This window comes from Canis lupus, chromosome 19 (genome assembly GCF_003254725.2).
Source record: "Canis lupus dingo isolate Sandy chromosome 19, ASM325472v2, whole genome shotgun sequence".
Taxonomy (NCBI): Eukaryota; Metazoa; Chordata; class Mammalia; order Carnivora; family Canidae; genus Canis; species Canis lupus.
The window spans coordinates 21,563,226-21,581,070 of NC_064261.1; the positions used below are offsets into that span (position 1 = coordinate 21,563,226).

At 42.6% G+C, this 17,845-nt stretch overlaps 1 protein-coding gene across 1 annotated transcript in view; it reads left to right on the plus strand.

Annotated features, from left to right (window-relative positions):
• The window catches only part of ARHGEF4 (Rho guanine nucleotide exchange factor 4), a 122,099-nt gene that overhangs the window by 87,790 nt on the left and 16,464 nt on the right, over positions 1 to 17,845 (plus strand). The window contains 1 exon segment of the mRNA XM_049097354.1: positions 12,382 to 12,521. Within this exon segment, the coding sequence (XP_048953311.1) occupies positions 12,382 to 12,521 (140 nt within the window).

The following is a 17,845-nucleotide window of genomic DNA, read 5'->3' on the forward strand; positions in this document are numbered from 1 at the left end:
TCTCATTGTGGTTTTGATTTGTATTTCCCTGATGGCAAGTGATGCAGAGCATTTTCTCATGTGCATGTTGGCCATGTCTATGTCTTCCTCTGTGAGATTTCTGTTCATGTCTTTTGCCCATTTCATGATTGGATTGTTTGTTTCTTTGGTGTTGAGTTTAAGAAGTTCTTTATAGATCTTGGAAACTAGCCCTTTATCTGATACGTCATTTGCAAATGTCTTCTCCCATTCTGTAGGTTGTCTTTGAGTTTTGTTGACTGTATCCTTTGCTGTGCAAAAGCTTCTTATCTTGATGAAGTCCCAATAGTTCATTTTTGCTTTTGTTTCTTTTGCCTTCGTGGACGTATCTTGCAAGAAGTTACTGTGGCCGAGTTCAAAAAGGGTGTTGCCTGTGTTCTCCTCTAGGATTTTGATGGAATCTTGTCTCACATTTAGATCTTTCATCCATTTTGAGTTTATCTTTGTGTATGGTGAAAGAGAGTGGTCTAGTTTCATTCTTCTGCAGGTGGATGTCCAATTTTCCAGCACCATTTATTGAAGAGACTGTCTTTTTTCCAATGGATAGTCTTTCCTCCTTTATCGAATATTAGTTGACCATAAAGTTGAGGGTCCACTTCTGGATTCTGTTCCATTGATCTCTGTGTCTGTTTTTGTGCCAGTACCACACTGTCTTGATGACCACAGCTTTGTAGTACAACCTGAAATCTGGCATTGTGATGCCCCCAGCTATGGTTTTCTTTTTTAAAATTCCCCTGGCTATTCGGAGTCTTTCTGATTCCACACAAATCTTAAAATAATTTGTTCTAACTCTCTGAAGAAAGTCCATGGTATTTTGATAGGGATTGCATTAAACGTGTAAATTGCCCTGGGTAACATTGACATTTTCACGATATTAATTCTGCCAATCCATGAGCATGGAATATTTTTCCATCTCTTTGTGTCTTCCTCAATTTCTTTCAGAAGTGTTCTATAGTTTTTAGGGTATAGATCCTTTACCTCATTGGTGAGGTTTATTCCTAGGTATCTTGTGCTTTTCGGTGAAATTGTAAATGGGATTGACTCCTTAATTTCTCTTTCTTCAGTCTCATTGTTAGTGTATAGAAATGCCATTGATTTCTGGGCATTGACTTTGTATCCTGCCACCCTACGAAATTGCTGTAGGAGTTGTAGCAATCTTGGGGTGGAGGCTTTTGGGTTTTCTAGGTAGAGTATCATGTCATCAGCAAAGAGGAAGAGTTTGACTTCTTCTTTGCCAATTTGAATGCCTTTAATGTCTTTTTGTTGCCTGATTGCTGAGGCTAGGACTTCCAATACTATGTTGAATAGCAGTGGTGAGAGTGGACATCCCTGTCTTGTTCCTGATCTTAATGGAAAGGCTCCCAGTGCTTCCCCATTGAGAATGATATTTGCTGTGGGCTTTTCGTAGATGGCTTTTAAGATGTCGAGGAAAGTTCCCTCCATCCCTACACTCTGAAGAGTTTTGATCAGGAATGGATGCTGTATTTTGTCAAATGCTATCTCTGCATCTAATGAGAGGATCATATGGTTCTTGGTTTTTCTCTTGCTGATATGTTGAATCACATTGATTGTTTTACGAGTGTTGAACCAGCCTTGTGTCCCGGGGATAAATCCTACTTGGTCTTGGTGAATAATTTTCTTAATGTGTTGTTGGATCCTAATGGCTAGTATCTTGTTGAGAATTTTTGCATCCATGTTCATCAATATCCATCCATGTGCATCAATATCTCTGATGGATATTGGTCTGTAATTCTCCTTTTTGGTGGGGTCTTTGGTTTTGGAATTAAGGTGATGCGGCCTCATAGAACGAATTTGGAAGTACTCCATCTCTTTCTATCTTTCCAAACAGCTTTAGTAGGATAGGTATTTCTTCTTTAAATGTTTGATAGAATTCCCCTGGGAAGCCATCTGGCCCTGGGCTCTTGTGTCTTGGGAGGTTTTTGATGACTGCTTCAATTTCCTCCCTGGTTATTGGCCTGTTCAGGTTTTCTATTTCTTCCTGTTCCAGTTTTGGTAGTTTGTGGCTTTCCAGGAATGCGTCCATTTCTTCTAGATTGCCTAATTTATTGGCCTATAGCTGTTCATAATACGTTTTTAAAATCATTTGTATTTCCTTAGTGTTGGTAGTGATCTCTCCTTTCTCATTCATGATTTTATTAATTTGAGTCTCCTCTCTCTTCTTTTTAATAAGGCTGGCTAATGGTTTATCTATCTTATTAATTCTTTCAAAGAACCAACTCCTGGTTCTGTTGATCTGTTGCACAGTTCTTCTGGTCTCGATTTCGTTGAGTTCTGCTCGAATTTTAATTAACTCTCTTCTTCTGCTGGGCGTGGGGTCCATCTGCTGTTTTCTCTCTAGCTCCTTTATGTGTAAACTTAGCTTTTGTATTTGAGTTCTTTCCAGTTTTTGGATGGATGCTTGTATTGCGATGTATTTCCCCCTTAGGACTGCTTTTGCTGCATCCCAAAGATTTTGAACGGTTATATCTTCATTCTCATTAGTTTCCATGAATCTTTTTAATTCTTCCTTAATTTCCTGGTTGACCCTTTCATCTTTTAGCAGGATGGTCCTTAACCTCCACGTGTTTGAGGTCCTTCCAAACTTTTTGTTGTGATTTAGTTCTAATTTCAAGGCATTATGGTCTGAGAATATCCAGGGGACTATCCCAACCTTTTGGTATCGGTTCAGACCCGATTTGTGACCCAATATGTGGTCTATTCTGGAGAAAGTTCCATGTGCACTTGAGAAGAAAGTGTACTTCAGTTGCGTTTGGATGTAAAGTTCTGTAGATATCTGTGAAATCCATCTGGTCCAGTGTATCACTTAAAGCTCTCGTTTCTTTGGAGATGTTGTGCTTAGAAGACCTATCGAGAGTAGAAAGTGCTAGATTGATGTCACCAAGTATAAGTGTATTATTATCTAAGTATTTCTTCACTTTGGCTATTAATTGGTTTAAATATTTGGCAGCTCCCACATTCGGGGCATATATATTGAGGATTGTTAAGTCCTCTTGTTGGATAGATCCTTTAAGTATGAGATAGTGTCCCTCTTCATCCCTCACTACAGTCTTCGGGGTAAATTTTAGTTTATCTGATAGAGGTATCTGATGGCTACCCCTGCTTTCTTTTGAGGACCATTTGAATGGTAAATGGTTCTCCAACCTTTTATTTTTAGGTTGTAGGTGTCCTTCTGTCTAAAATGAGTCTCTTGTAGACAGCAAATAGATGGTTCCTGCTTTTTTATCCAGTTTGAAACCCTGCACCTTTTGATGGGGTCATTAAGCCTGTTCACGTTCAGAGTTACTATTGAAAGGTATGAGTTTAGTGTCATCAGGATTCTATTCAGTCCTTCTTTTTGTGGATTGTTCCAATGAACTTCTTCTTAAAGGGGAATCTTAAGAGTCCCCCTTAAAATTTCTTGCAGAGCTGGTTTGGAGGTCACATATTCTTTCAGTTCCTGCTTGTCTTGGAAGCTCTTTATCTCTCCTTCGATTTTGAATGAGAGCCTTGCTGGATAAAGTATTCTTGGTTGCATGTTCTTCTCATTTAGGACCCTGAATACATCCTGCCAGCCCTTTCTGGCCTGCCAGGTCTCTGTGGAGAGGTCTGCTGTTACCCTAATACTCCTCCCCATAAAAGTCAGGGATTTCTTGTCTCTTGCTGCTTTAAGGATCTTCTCTTTATCTTTGGAATTTGCAACCTTTACTATTAAATGTTGAGGTGTTGAACGGTTTTTATTGATTTTAGGGGGGGATCTCTCGATTTCCTGGATCTCAATGCCTGTTTCCCTTCCCAGATTAGGAAAGTTTTCAGCTAGGATTTGTTCAAATACATATTCTGGCCCTCTGGCCCTTTTGGGAACCCCAATTAAACGTAGGTTTTTCTTCCTTAGGCCATCGTTTATTTCCCTTTATGTGTCTTCATGGTCTTTTAATTGTCTGTCTCTTTTTTCCTCAGTTTCCCTCTTTGCCATCAACTTGTCTTCTATGTCACTCACTCGTTCTTCCACCTCATTAACCCTCGTCGTTAGGACTTCTAGTTTGGATTGCATCTCATTCAATTGATTTTTAATTTCTGCCTGATTGCATCTAAATTCTGCAGTCATGACGTCTCTTGAGTCCTTTATGCTTTTTTTCTAGAGCCACCAGTAGCTGTATAATAGTGCTTCTGAATTGGCCTTCTGACATTGAATTGTAATCCAGATTTTGTAACTCTGTGGGAGAGAGGACTGTTTCTGGTTCTTTCTTTTGAGGTGAGGTTTTCCTTCTAGTCATTTTGCTCAGTGCAGAGTGGCCAAAAACAAGTTGTATTGGGAAAAGGAGAAAAAGAGAGGAGAGAAAGAAAGAAAGAAAAGAGAAAAAGAAAAAAGAAAAAAGGAAGAAAAAAGGGGAAAAAGAGAAGAAAAAGAGAAAGAAAAAGAAAGAAAGGGGGAAAAAAGAGGTGGGGGAAGCAAACAAATCAAAAAGCAAAAGAAAAAGAAAAGAAAAAAAAACCCACGGAGGAGTATCTTCTGATTCTGTGTACTTTAAGTCCCTTGGCTTCTCCTGGAAGTTGTCAGTCTAGCTGGTGTTCTGGGCTAGGGGCCTGCTGTGCTGATTTTCAGGTGTTAGCACTTGGGGGAGCTGCTCTGCCCCTGCCTGGTGCAGGGCTCAGTGGGGGTTGTTTACCCCGTGAGGCCCCAGGAAGAACAACCGCAGTGGCGGGGCCAGCTCTGGAGCCTGGAGTCAGCTCCCGCAGTAGCTCCAGAGCTCTCGGTCTGCAGGGCCTGGAGGCTCCGGGGCGGGGCCGCTGATCTGCTCAGCTGGGGCAGGAGCGTCCTCGCTGTCCTGGGCCCTCCTGGCCTCTGCCTGTCCCGGGGGAGGCCGGATCCTGGGCTGTGTCCCGGCGCCCTGTGCTCCGAGGCCTGCGCTGTTGGATTCGCTCCTGCCCTGCAGCCCCCTCCGCCGGAGCCCCCCCCGAGCCTCCCGAGCTGCTCCCGCCCCGCAACCCCCTCCGTGGAGCCTCTTCCTCTGCCCGAGCCCCCCCAAGCTGCTCCCGCCCCGCAGCCCCCTCCTCGGAGCCGCCCCCGAGCCCCCCGAGCTGCTCCCGGTCCCCCGTGCGTGCTGCAGCCCTTAGGGAGCTCGGCACACTCTCCCGGGGCGCAGGTGTCTGTTAGTGTCCCCGGGAGCCCGAGGGCATCCCCGCCCTCCTGGGTCCTGCTCCACCTCCCTGGAGCCCCTTCCCGCCCGGGAAGGTTGGTGCAGCTCCTGCTCCTCCGGGACGGGGCTCTCCTGTCCTGGGGACACTCGCCCCGGCCTCAGCCCGGCTCCTCGCGGGGCCCCTCCCCCTTAGAGGCCTTTTGCTTCTTTATTTCTTTTTCCCCGTCTTCCTACCTTGATAGAAGCGCGAACTCTTCTCACTGTAGCATTCCAGCTATTCTCTCTTTAAATCTCAGGCCGAATTCGTAGATTTTCAGGATGATTGAAGGTTATCCAGATAATTTGGTGGGGACAGGTGACTTGGGGACCCTACTCTTCTGCCATCTTGACCGTCCCTCCTCCAACACAATTTGTTGAAAGACTGTCTTTCTCCCACTGATTGTCCTGGCTTTGTCAAAAATCAAATGGCCATATGTATGGCAGTTTATCTCTGGGATCTCTATTTTATTCTATTGATCTATATGTCTATCTGTAGGATAGTACCACATTGTTTTGATTACTGTGGCCTTGTATTAAGTTTTGAAACCAGGAAATGTGAGTCCTCCAGCTTAATTTTGGAATTTTTTTTTCAAGATAGTTTTGGCTATTCAGGGTCCCTTTAGATTCCATATGAATTTTAGGATAACTTTTTTTTTTCAGTAAAAATGCCATTGGCATTTTGATAAGGGTTACATTGAATCTGTAGATTGCTTTGAGTAGTAATGTCATCTTAACAGTATTAACTCTACCATTTCATGAGCATGGAATGTCTTTCCATTTACTAAGTTTTCTTTAATGTCTTGCAGCACGTTTGATCATTTTCACTATACACATTTTTTGCCTGCTTGGTTAAACCTATTTTTAAGTATTTTTATTATTACTTTCTTTTACACATTTTTTTAAATTTAAATTAAATTTGCCAACATATAGTATGACACTCAATGTTCATCCCATCAAGTGCCCTCCTCAGTGCACATCACCCAGCTACCCCATCCTCCCTCCCCTTCCTCAACCCTTTGTTTGTTTCCCAGAGTTAGGAGTCTTTTGTGGTTTTATTATTTATAATATAACTAAATTAATTTTTTTCCTTTTCAAATTGTTCATTGCAAGTATATAGAAATAAAACTAACTTTTATGTATTGATTTGTACTGCTGAATTTATTAGCCTTAATGATTTATTGTGGATTCTTCAGCTTTTCTATACATAAGATCATGTCATTGGTGAATAGAAATAACTTTACTTCTTCCTTTCCATTTTAGATGCTTTTTTTCCCTCTTTCTTGCCTAACTGCTCTGGCTAGGACTTCCGACACTGTACTGAATAGACGTGATTAAAGTGGGCGTCCTTGTTTTATTCCTGATCTTAGAGGAAAAGCTTTCAGTTTTTCACCATTGAGTATATTAGCTATGGCTTTTTCACACCTGACTTTTATCATGTTGAGGAAATTCTCTTTTATTTCTAGTTTGTTGGGTATTTTTATCATGAAAGGGCTTTGAATTTTGCCAATGCTTTCTCTGCATCAATTGAGATAATCATGCAGTTTTTCCCCTTCATTCTATTAATGTTGTATATTGCATTGAACAATTTTCATTTGTTGAACCATTCTTGTATTCCAAAAATAAATCCTAGTAGGTAAAGCTATATAATCCTTTTGATATGCTATTGAATTCAGTTTACTAGTTAGTTTACTTGTTGAATTCAGCTTACTAATCCTTTGCTGAGGATTTTTGCATCTGTATTCATAAGGAATATTTGTCTGCAGTTTTCTTCTAGTGTTTTGTCTGGCTTTAGTGAGTTAAGAAGTATTCTCTCTTCTGCAGTTTTTAGAAGAAACTGAGAAAGACTGATGCCAATTCTTATTCACATGTTTGGTGAGTTCACTAGTGAAGCCATCCAATCTTGGGCTTTACTTTGTTGGGTAGTTTCTGACTATGGTTTCAATCTCCTTACTAATTTTAGGCATATTCAGATTTTTTGTTTCTTCTTGAGTCAGTTTTGGTAGATATGTGTTCCTAAGAATTTATCCATATCGTCTAGTTTATCTAGATGTACAACAGTTGACCAAAAAAAGAAAGAAAAAACCCACGACTCAAAATGGATCATAGATTTACATGTAAAAATTAAAACTATAAGACTTTTAGGATGGATGTTATTCTGTATGTTGGTAAATTGAACACCAATAAAAAAACTAAAATAAATTTAAAAAAAAAAACAAAAAATAAAAAAAAAGACTTTTAGGAGAAAACATAACTGAAAATCTTTTGGAACCAAGGTTTGATGATGAGTTCTTAGACATGATTCCAAAGACATTACCTGTTAGAAGGAAAAATCAATAAATTGAACTTTATCAAAATTTTAATTTTTTTGCTCATGAAAGAGGATGAAAAACTAAGCTCCAAACTAAGAGAAAATATCTGCAAATCACATATCTGACAAAGAACTCCTATCTAGAATATATAAAGAATTTTCAGAGGTGCCTGGCTGGCTCAGTTAGTAGAGCATGTGACTCATGTTCTTGGGGTTATGAGTTTGAGTCCCACACTGGGTATAGAAATTACTTTAAAAATCTTTTTAAGAATTTAAAACTTAAAAAAAAAAAGAATTTTCAGGATGCCTCACTGGCTCAGTTCAAAGAGCATGCAACTCTTTATCTCATGAATTTGAGCCCCACATTGGGGATAGAGTTTAGAGTTTACTTAATACAAAAAAAAAATTTTAAGAATTTTCAAATTTCAACATCAAAGCCAATAAATATTCTAACTGGAAAAGAGGCCAAAAAAATGAAGAAATACTTCAGCAAAAAAGATATATGGATGACAAATAAGCACATGAAAAAACGTTCAAAGCACCTGCCCTTTGGGAAATGCAAATTAAGACCATGATCCAATATCACTATACACCTATCAGAATGTCTAAAATATAAAATTGTGACAGAGACATCTGGGTGGTTCAGTCAGTCGAGTGCGTGACTCTTGGTTTCAGCTCAGATCATGATCTCAGGATCGTGGGATCGAGCCTGGCTTTGGGAGCTCAGAGCTTAGCAAGGAGTCTGCCTGAGATTCTCTCTCTTCCTCTCCCTCCACCCCTACATAGCCCCACTCTTGCATGCTCACTTTCTCTCTTTCTCTCAAATAAATAAATAAATAAATAAATAAATAAATAAATAAATCTTTTAAAAATATATAAAATTGTGACAATACCAAATGCAGGTAAAGATTCTGAAAAACACACATTGTTGAGTGTGAGATTGTAAAATGGTACAACTGCTCTGGAAAATAGTTTAGCAGTTTCTTAGAAAACTGAACACTCAACTGCCATATGACCCAGCAGTTACAACCCTGGGCAATTGCATTTGTCCCAGAATAATGAAAATTTAGGTCCACCCTAAAACCTGTATATAGATGTTCATAGCATCTTTACTTAAAACAGCCTAAAATTAGAAATCACTTGGATATCTGTCAGTGGGTCGAATGGTTGAACAAACTTGTACATCCATTGCATGGGATACTAGTAAGCAATAAAATGAATGAGGTATAGATCTCAAGGGCATTTGGCTAAGTGAAAAAGCCATCCTCCAAAGCTTACATACTGGTTGCTGTAGTGGTTACACAAATCTACACATATGATAAAGTGATGTAGAATCATATATACACATTATACCGAGGTTATTTTCCTGGGTGTGATATTATACTATAATTCCATAGGCTATAACCACTGGGTAAAGGGTACACAGGACCTCTGCATTACAGTTACAATTCTCTGTGATCTATAGTTATTTCAAAATTTTATTTTATTTTATTTTATTTTTTTTTGTTATTTCAAAATTTTAAAACAAGTTTTTTAAAAGAGTTATTTATTTATTTTAGAGATGGGGAGAAGAGCAGAAGGAGGAAGACAGGCAGACTCAGGCAGACTCTGCACTGTGTCCACCATTCTCTCATCTATGTCTTTACTAATTCATTTCTTTAACACTTAACTAAAGTCTATATAAAGCATGGTTGCTGCCTTTGGGGGAGACAGTCAGACAACACAATGTATAAGGGACCACAGTAAATGCCACGACCATTGTCCGTACAGAGCACGTTGGGAGTGAGACAGAAGTGGATGTCAGTCCTTGCAGTGATGGTGTCACATAAGACTTGCACAGAGGTTGTAATGCTTGAGATGAGTCTTCAAAGTTATTTTCACCTATGTTAGGGTCACCTGGGTAATCTAGGATAATCCCCCTATTTGAGATCAGCTGATTTGCATACTTATTCCACCTGCAATCTTAATTCCTCTTTGTCATGTAAAATAACATATTTGTGGGTTTCGGGGATTAGGACTTTGTTGTCTTTTGGAGGCCATTACTCTGCCTCCCACAAGAATAGAGTCCAGACCTTGATTTTAAGCCAGAGCAGACATTGTGGACACTTAGGAAAGGACTGTCTATCCCATAACTGGTGCTGAGAAAATTACTTATCCTTACAGAAAAAAAGAAATTGGATTCTAAAAGTTCTGGATCCCATTCTCCGGTATGTTCTCATTACCAAGCAATTTCTCAGATATCAGCAACATGTCCTACAATTCAGTGCAATCCTCACGCTCTCCACCTGGAGATAGCATCAGATCCCACAGGTCAAGGGCTCAGTCCTACAAGAGTACCCTTGTTCTTCCACTTCAGACACTAGTCACAAGCCAGAGGTACTTCTGGTCAACCGGCTATAGATTGGAGGTTCCAACAAACTCCTGCCTTGGGTTCAATCAATTTGCTAGAGTGGGTCTCAGAACTCAGAGAAACATTCTACTGACTAGATTACCGATTTATTATAAAAGGATATAACTCAGGAACAACCAGATGGAAGAGATGCACAGGCAAGGTATGCAGGAAGGACCACAGAGCTTCCATACCCTGTCCTGGCTCACCACTCTCCCCAAATCTCCACGTGTTCACCAGCCCAAAAGCTCTCTAAACACTGTCCTTTGGGTTTTTACAGAGGCTTCATTATGTAAGCCTGACTAAATCATTGGCCACTGGCTATTAAGCCAGCCCCTGTCCCCTCCCTAGAAGTGGGTTGGGGCAGCCCTATCCCTGGGTTACCTAGGGGCTTCCCAAAAGTAATCATTAACATAACAAAAGAAACTTTTTATCACTCTTATCACGGGACGTTCCAAGAGCTTTATGAGCTCTGTGCCAGGAAAGGGTCAAAGACAAAATATATATTTCTTATAAATCACAGTAGCACAGATTTTTATCTACACAATACACAAAAATCATTCCCAAGTGCAATAAAAATTTAATGTCAAAAGAAAAGCTATAAAACATTTAAGGATAACATAGGAGAGTAACTTTGCAACTTGGAGGTAAGGATGTCCTAAAGGCAAAAAAATATAAACCATACAGGACAAGATTGATAAATTTGTCTAATGAAAATTAAGAACTTCTGTTCACCGAAAGCATCTTAAAGAGATGGGACAGGCCACAAAGTAGGAGATGATACTTGTGATAAAGTGGGTGACAAAGATTTAGTATGCAGAATGGGGGCAGTGCATATATATATATATACACACATACATAGAAATGTATTTTTTTTACATTATTGATTACATTAAAGAGCAACAGCTCAATAGACACATATTTTCCACATTAAAGGAAATACCAATGGCCCACAAATATAGACAAGGTGTTCACTTCATTAGTGATCATTAGTCATCAGAGAAATGTAAATTCAAATGACAGTAAGATTCCATTCCATATCCATCAGCTTGTCAACAATGTCTGAGGATGCCAATCTTTAGAGCTGGCTAGGATGTGGTGTAGTGGGAACATTCATACATACTGTTAGAAGTTTTTCTTAAGATTTATTTATTTTAGAGAAAGAGCAGGGGACAAGGGCAGGAGGAGAGGAAAGAGAGTCTTAGCAGACCACGCAGATTGCAGAGCCTAAGTGGGGCTCCATCCCATGACCCTGAGATCAGGACCTGAGCTGAACCGAAGAGTCAGATGCTTAGCCAACTGAGCCACCCAGGAGCCCCACTGTTGGAAGTCTTACATGGTAGAATAGCTTTGGAAAACAATTTGGCACACCTAGGGCCCAGGGATGCCACACCTCAGTCCTACACCCCAGAGCATAAATTCACACTAAACGGGGCAAAAATCTAAGGTGTGACAATGGTTTGTGGCCTTCCAAAAGCCATGGAAAATAACAAATATACAGTATATTCGTGGTATTAATATTTCATGGGAACAATTGGGAAAACAATGTATGAAAGGCTTTTTAGAGGGTAATAATGAAAAAGAGGTTGAGAAACACTGTCTAAGGGGAAACTCTGGAACATGTACCTAGGAGGTATGTGGGTATGTTTGCAATACCATTATTCATACCAGCAGCAAGACAGAAAAGCACCCACTGCTCTCCAGCAGTGAAATGGATGTGTAAAATTTGACATATTCATAAAATGCAAGTCTGTCCATCAGTGAGAATGAATCATTCACAACTATATAAGCAGTTGAGTAAAAAAAAAAAAAAAAAAAGTAAAAATCAAAAAATCCAGCCAAAGCAGAAAACCTACTAGATGGTCCCATTTATATAAGGCCAAATTATGCAAGATTCAACAGAAATAAATACTAAAACACACCATGGGTGTGATTTATAAAAATATTGGATAGCTCTAAAAGAAAGAGAGGGGAATACAGTTGGAGTAGGTCATGCAGGTGGTTGAATTCTAAGATTCGAGTATTTTTCTTTAGCAGAATAAGTACTATGGGAGTTCATTTTATTAATTTCCAAACTATGCTTCAATGTACATACTATATATTTCTTTGGATACATATATATTTCACAATAAATGGTTAGCATTATTCTTATAGGCCATCTACTATACCTGGCACATTGGTAGATGGTTTTGAATTGAATTCAGCTGGAGGGGACTCTTGAGTGTCCTACTCTTACAGATATTTCTGTTTCCTTGTTTAGGGAGATAGTGGAGATTGAAATGGTAGGTGATTAACAGTGATGGGGCAAAAGTCGGCCTGTGCATTCTTTCAACCAGATCATGATTTGCAGTAAAAATGGTTTGAGAAACTAGTTCCCAGGTCTTCTCCCTCCTCTCAAAGTAGTACATTTATCCTGAACAGGTTCATCTCCTTCTCTACCTGTTCCCCTTCCTCAGTTCCTATTTGCCAGCTGGTATCTCTCCTTCCAGCTATCCCTGATGGAGTTCTGGACACAGCCATCCGTGCTGATGAGGCGGGGAGTGAGGAGGACCTGTATGAAGACATGCACAGCTCCAGTCACCACTACAGCCACCCCGGAGGGGGTGGTGAGCAGCTGGCCATCAATGAGGTAGGGTCAGGGCTGCATGGGTGAAGGGACGGGGCTGGGACAGATGGTCTGGATGTCAAGGTGAATCCAGCATGCTCACACAGGCTGTCCACAGTCTCTGTATTCCAAGCAGATGGCAGTGGCTCCCACATGCACACAGCACAGTTTCAGCCTATGGCTCTCACTTACCCAAATACAGGACCTGCCTCTCTGCCCTCCTGAGCCTACAGAGAACCCAGAAGGGCAGGCATGACCCAAGACCTATGATGAAAGAATGCTGGTCTGTCCTACCCTATGACAGCCCCGTAAGCCATCCTGGATGAAGCAAACTCTTCTTGGTAGAATGGAGGTCACAGCTTAGCCCATCATCCCTCCAAGAAGTTGTCTGGGCAGGATGGGAAGCAAGGGAAGTGAAAATTAATTTTTCTTTGACTCCAAGAGCTCAAAAACCATTGTGGTTGCTATGACAACCGTGTGCAAGTTTGTTTGTTTGTTTGCTGGTCCTATCTAAACAGAAGAAATTAGGGACAAACTTCATCTAGGCAAGACTGGTTCCTTTTGCATTCTCCAAGCACAGAGAAATTTTGAGACCTTCACTCCTCTCTTTTTCTCACTTGTGCTCCTATTTTCTTGTCCTCTTCTTTTTTACTTAATTCAGTGGTGGGGCAGGGCATGCCACTAAACATAATGTGGTCAATAACCCACATCCATAATACTACATTCTCTTCCTGGTCATGAGTTACCGTGTATTTCTGCCTCATCAAAACCTGGATCTGACCCCCAGGATCTTGCAGCACCTCAGGAGGGATGGATTTACAGACAGTCTGAATCAGTGAAGGGCAGGTGGGCTTCTCAGAACCCCTTGAGGAGTGTGCTATCCTCATTACCTACTCAACAGATGGGTACAAACTGTAAATGGTGGATGAACTCTTCTCCGAGGTCTGGGTCTGAATAATGATTTAAAACAGTCATTAAAAAATGCTTTATTCAGCATCCATGATGTGTTAAGTAACACATATCCAAGGAAGTTGACTTTTCTAATACATAAGTATATAATAGTATACAATTGTATTCCAATACAATAGTACTCTTCGATGACTATTTTGAATGAAAGATGTTCTAAAATGATGTTATTTAACCTGAATGCACAGATAATGGTTTATTTTTTTTTTCCTTGAAGTATTGGGCTGCTGTCCTCAGTGTTGGGCCCCAGCCCTGGTGGTAGGCAGCATGGTGTAGGGGGTAGAATCTGAGCCCTGGGGCCTCCCAGACCTGAATGGGAGTTCCTCCCTGCCCAGGACCATGTGTGGAGCTCTGAGCAGGTAAACCCTCTGAACACTGGTTTACTTAACTGTAAAATAGGATAGCCATCAGGTTACCTGAGAACTGACTGAATTACGTAAATAACCCGGCATGTGGTGGGTTCCCAGTAAATTTCCAGCAATGAGAATGATAACAAAGAGGGAATATTCACACACAGCTTTTGGGACGATGAAGAGCTTTGGTGTTACTTGATTGGCCGTCGGTGCTATATGGCTAGAGTTCTGGTGTCTGTTTTTCTTAGCTGCGTGTCTCTTACCTGATGGTGAAATTCTGGTCTGTCACATTTTGCTGCTGGTGAGGAGGTGCCTTCTGAGGCCCTTGACAAGGTTTTCATCCTATGCTTTGAATGAGGGAAGCCCAGGGCCAGAACTCTAAAAGAACAAAAAGGCTCTGGCAAACAGCACCTTTCTGAGGGCAATGAAGGCAATTTAGATTATGAATGGGATAGCACCTATTTGGGCTACTTAGAATTTGTTTCCTATTTGGTTCTAAGGCCTCTCTTGGTATTTGAGGTTCCTTCATAGACCAGGTGGTAATGTTGTTGCTTATGTTTAGAGCACTCAGTGATCCCAGGGTACTGGTCTCTCCTGGACGTGCCTCAGTGGGGAAGGATGTGTCACATCACAAGCAGGGCAGCCACGTCAGACTGAGGAGTCCCTTTCCAGGGACACAGTGAGCAAATGCAGGTTGGAGACTGGGCTCCTGACTTGGTCAGTGGCCACCAGGCTGTTCTTCTTCATGAGACACACCAGCACTTCGAGGTCCTCTTTCAGGCCAGTACAGCATAAAGGACAAGGCCTGATTTGGAGGCTGCCAGCCCCATATCTTACCCCCATCCTGCCACTAGCTAGATACCCTCCCTCAGGGCCTCAGTTTCCTCTTGTGGGGTGGATGTGGCACCTGAGTCCCACCAGCAGCTGCAGGAGGGTCACTGTGCCCAGGTGTGTAAGATACTCAGGAAAGGCAGCACCTGTTGTGATTTGTTGGCAGCATTAAATAGATCCACTTTATCAGAAACTGAAGAGACATAAAAGGTGATTCTCCAATAACACGCTAGTTCCCTTGGCCTCCTAGAGCTGCGAAGTCCCACTGCACATCCCCTGAACCCTCTGACACTCACCACTGCTTCACATATATGGCAAGAAGACTTGCTAGGTCAATGTGAGTTTCATACTTAGAGATTATAGAAGCAACACATGTCAAAGAGAAGTCCATACTAAAGAATATTTATTTGCTTTAATATCACATATTCACTTGTACTTTTAGATACATGTGAATATCATATTCTAAACTGTGACACTCTCTTGTTTGTATTGACTTCAGAAGGAGAGACCACATCTCAATTTCCAAGCAGAAGGGAGCTCCTCTGGCCCAAAGAGCAGTAGATGCAGGGGAGAACAGTGGCACACTCTGGTATTCTGGGTACAGAAGAAAGGAGTACATGTGCCCACAAACACATGCACCTGAAGATCATGAGTGTGATGTGCGTTTGTGTATGTTGTATGTATGTGACGTATCTAGTGAGTATCTCATGAGTGTCAGGCCCTGGGATTTAGGACTGTGGTGGTAGGGAGCAGGCCATTCATGGATGTGCCCTGACAGAAGCAAGCAGGGACACAGTATCATGTTCATTCTGTATTCCCTGCATCTCACTCCTGCCTTGCACCTCACGGTAGTCCAGCCCCTGTTACATGAGTTAACTTCAGTGCCTAGAAGTGTCCCATCTTGTTCAGCATTGTCCCACTCAGTGCCTTGCCCAGATGCCCATGACCCAGGCCTGGGCCATTCTGCCTGGTTCCTCACCCTCTTCCCAGCCTCTCCTTTCCTCTCAGAGCTCTGAGTATGCCCTGCTAGGCTGGGTTGTGCTCCCTACAGTCAGGCCTGAGGGCATCCTTAGCCCAAGCATATTTTCTGGAGTTGTAGGCAGAAAGGAGGCGGTGTCTTTGGAAGATGTTATTCTCTTTTCATTTCCACCCAGCTAGCCCCTGCTGTCTGCTCAGTTATGAGTTGGGACCAGAGGAGGGGAGGACATGGCTCCTGGCTCAGAAGTCTGGGGTCTTCTGATGCCCTCTCCATTGTGCTGTGGATGGCAGTGTCTCCCAGATGGGCCAGGTCACAGCTGCATTACAGGAGGGCACATGTGTGGAGCTGGTCTTGCTCTCAATTCTGCCCACCGCCTGCATGACTCTGAGGGCCTTGTCATGTTCAGGTCTACTCCAAACACTGTTCTGATGTCCCTGGTCCAGGAGGGCAAGCTGGGGACTGGGGACCATTCCTGGATCCTCTTACTGAGAAGAGATGAAGTTTGAACTAGAGGGCAAACAGACACAAATCTTGTCCTCCACCCTGGAGCTCAAAGCATAAAAGGAGCTCTACCAATAATTAGGCCAGCAGAGCAGGTGGGAAGTGAGACTGTCCTGGCCCACTAGGCCATAGGGTCACCCGAGGATAGAAGGATAGAAGACAGTCTTGCCATCCTCAAGCTCCCAGGAATTCTCTGTGGAACACTAAAAGGACATTGCAGGACACCAGACCAGCTCGTGACCACCATCCATGAAGCTAGTCTGACATTCTCTCCAGGTATTTCTGTCTTCCCCAGGACCTGTGACCCTGGGTATTCATCCTAAGGCCTGACCTGGCTCTTATACCCCTTCCTGCACCAGCTCGAGAGAAGAGCCTGATACCAGCCAGTGCTCCAAATCCCTCTTGCATGCATGCCCTGTTGTTGGTCAACAACTGTATTTGACTCTCCATAAGGTGGGGTAGCATCGGCTTGCAGACTCCCACGGCCAGGACTGCAAGTTGTCCAGTGGCCAGCATACCCAGAGCAGCTTCCTCTTCCCTCTCCCAGACACAGTCCCCCATAGCCCAAGGACACTTATGTCCCTGTTCCATCTCCCTGCTAGTCCTGCTACCTTGGCAGCCTGGGTGGGCCACTTCCTGCAGCCACCTCCACTTACTCTCCCCTCCCTGGTATGGAATTATCAAGCTTGAATCCCTCAAGGGCCTAAGGCTTTGCTTTCAAGTCATGAAACACGTTTAAAAAGGATGTTTCCACTGTGTTCCCTGCTATATACCCATTTCATCAGAAGTTAGAGTCTGAGTGCCTCCAGGTAGGGCAGAGGGCACCTCTGAGTTCTTGATCCCAGTCCAGGTTCAGATGTTCTTCTGCCCCAGGTTGGTCAGCTACAGGGGAGACACAGAGGCCTTATCCCAGAACTGGGCCTTGGATGAAGCCTTAAACATACCCCAGGAGGCCAGTACAGCAGCAGATAGAGTGCTACAGACTCACGGTGCTCAGCACTGCACTGGCCAGTGGAAGTTCCCCAGAACTTCCTTCTGTCCCTTCCTCCTTGTTATCTAATGGCTTTGAAACCAAGGGGCACAATAAAACATCTGGCCCCAAGTCAAGGCTTCCAAGCCACACCCTATCGGAATGCATGCCACACAGCCTTACCAGAGGAGTCCTGGTATTTGGGGTGGCAAGGAGCCTTGGATGCCTTTTCTTCCCTCACCATTCCCCTGAGAGCTCAAGGGAGCAAATCTTGAGCCTTGTTTCCTGAAAAACTGAAGAGATGGAACAGAGAGAAAAGTTTCCTCTCACAACCAGACAGATGGGACCAGGCTGAACCTTCAGATCTGAGGAAGGCAGCCAGGTTGTCTGGATATAATCCTGACCCTCCCCTGGCACACACACAGGTACCCACATACACAAATACATCCCAGCATTTGCTTGGCATGGGAGGGTGGTGCCCACAGGTGCACTCATCTATACTCACTTACAGGCATGTTACTGACCCACACATGGAAACCTGAACATACAGAAACAAAGTCACCCACATGTGAACACCCATCTCTGCACATATTCCATGATTTCTGCCTAAGGAGGCACAGTGTTGAACATGGAACCTAGAAATCTCTACTCACTTCTTACCTGCTTTTAAATCTCCTCGGCTCCCTCCACTGCAGCCTTCTAACCCATCAGAGGGGCATGGTGACTGTGACAGAGCTCACTGTTGAGA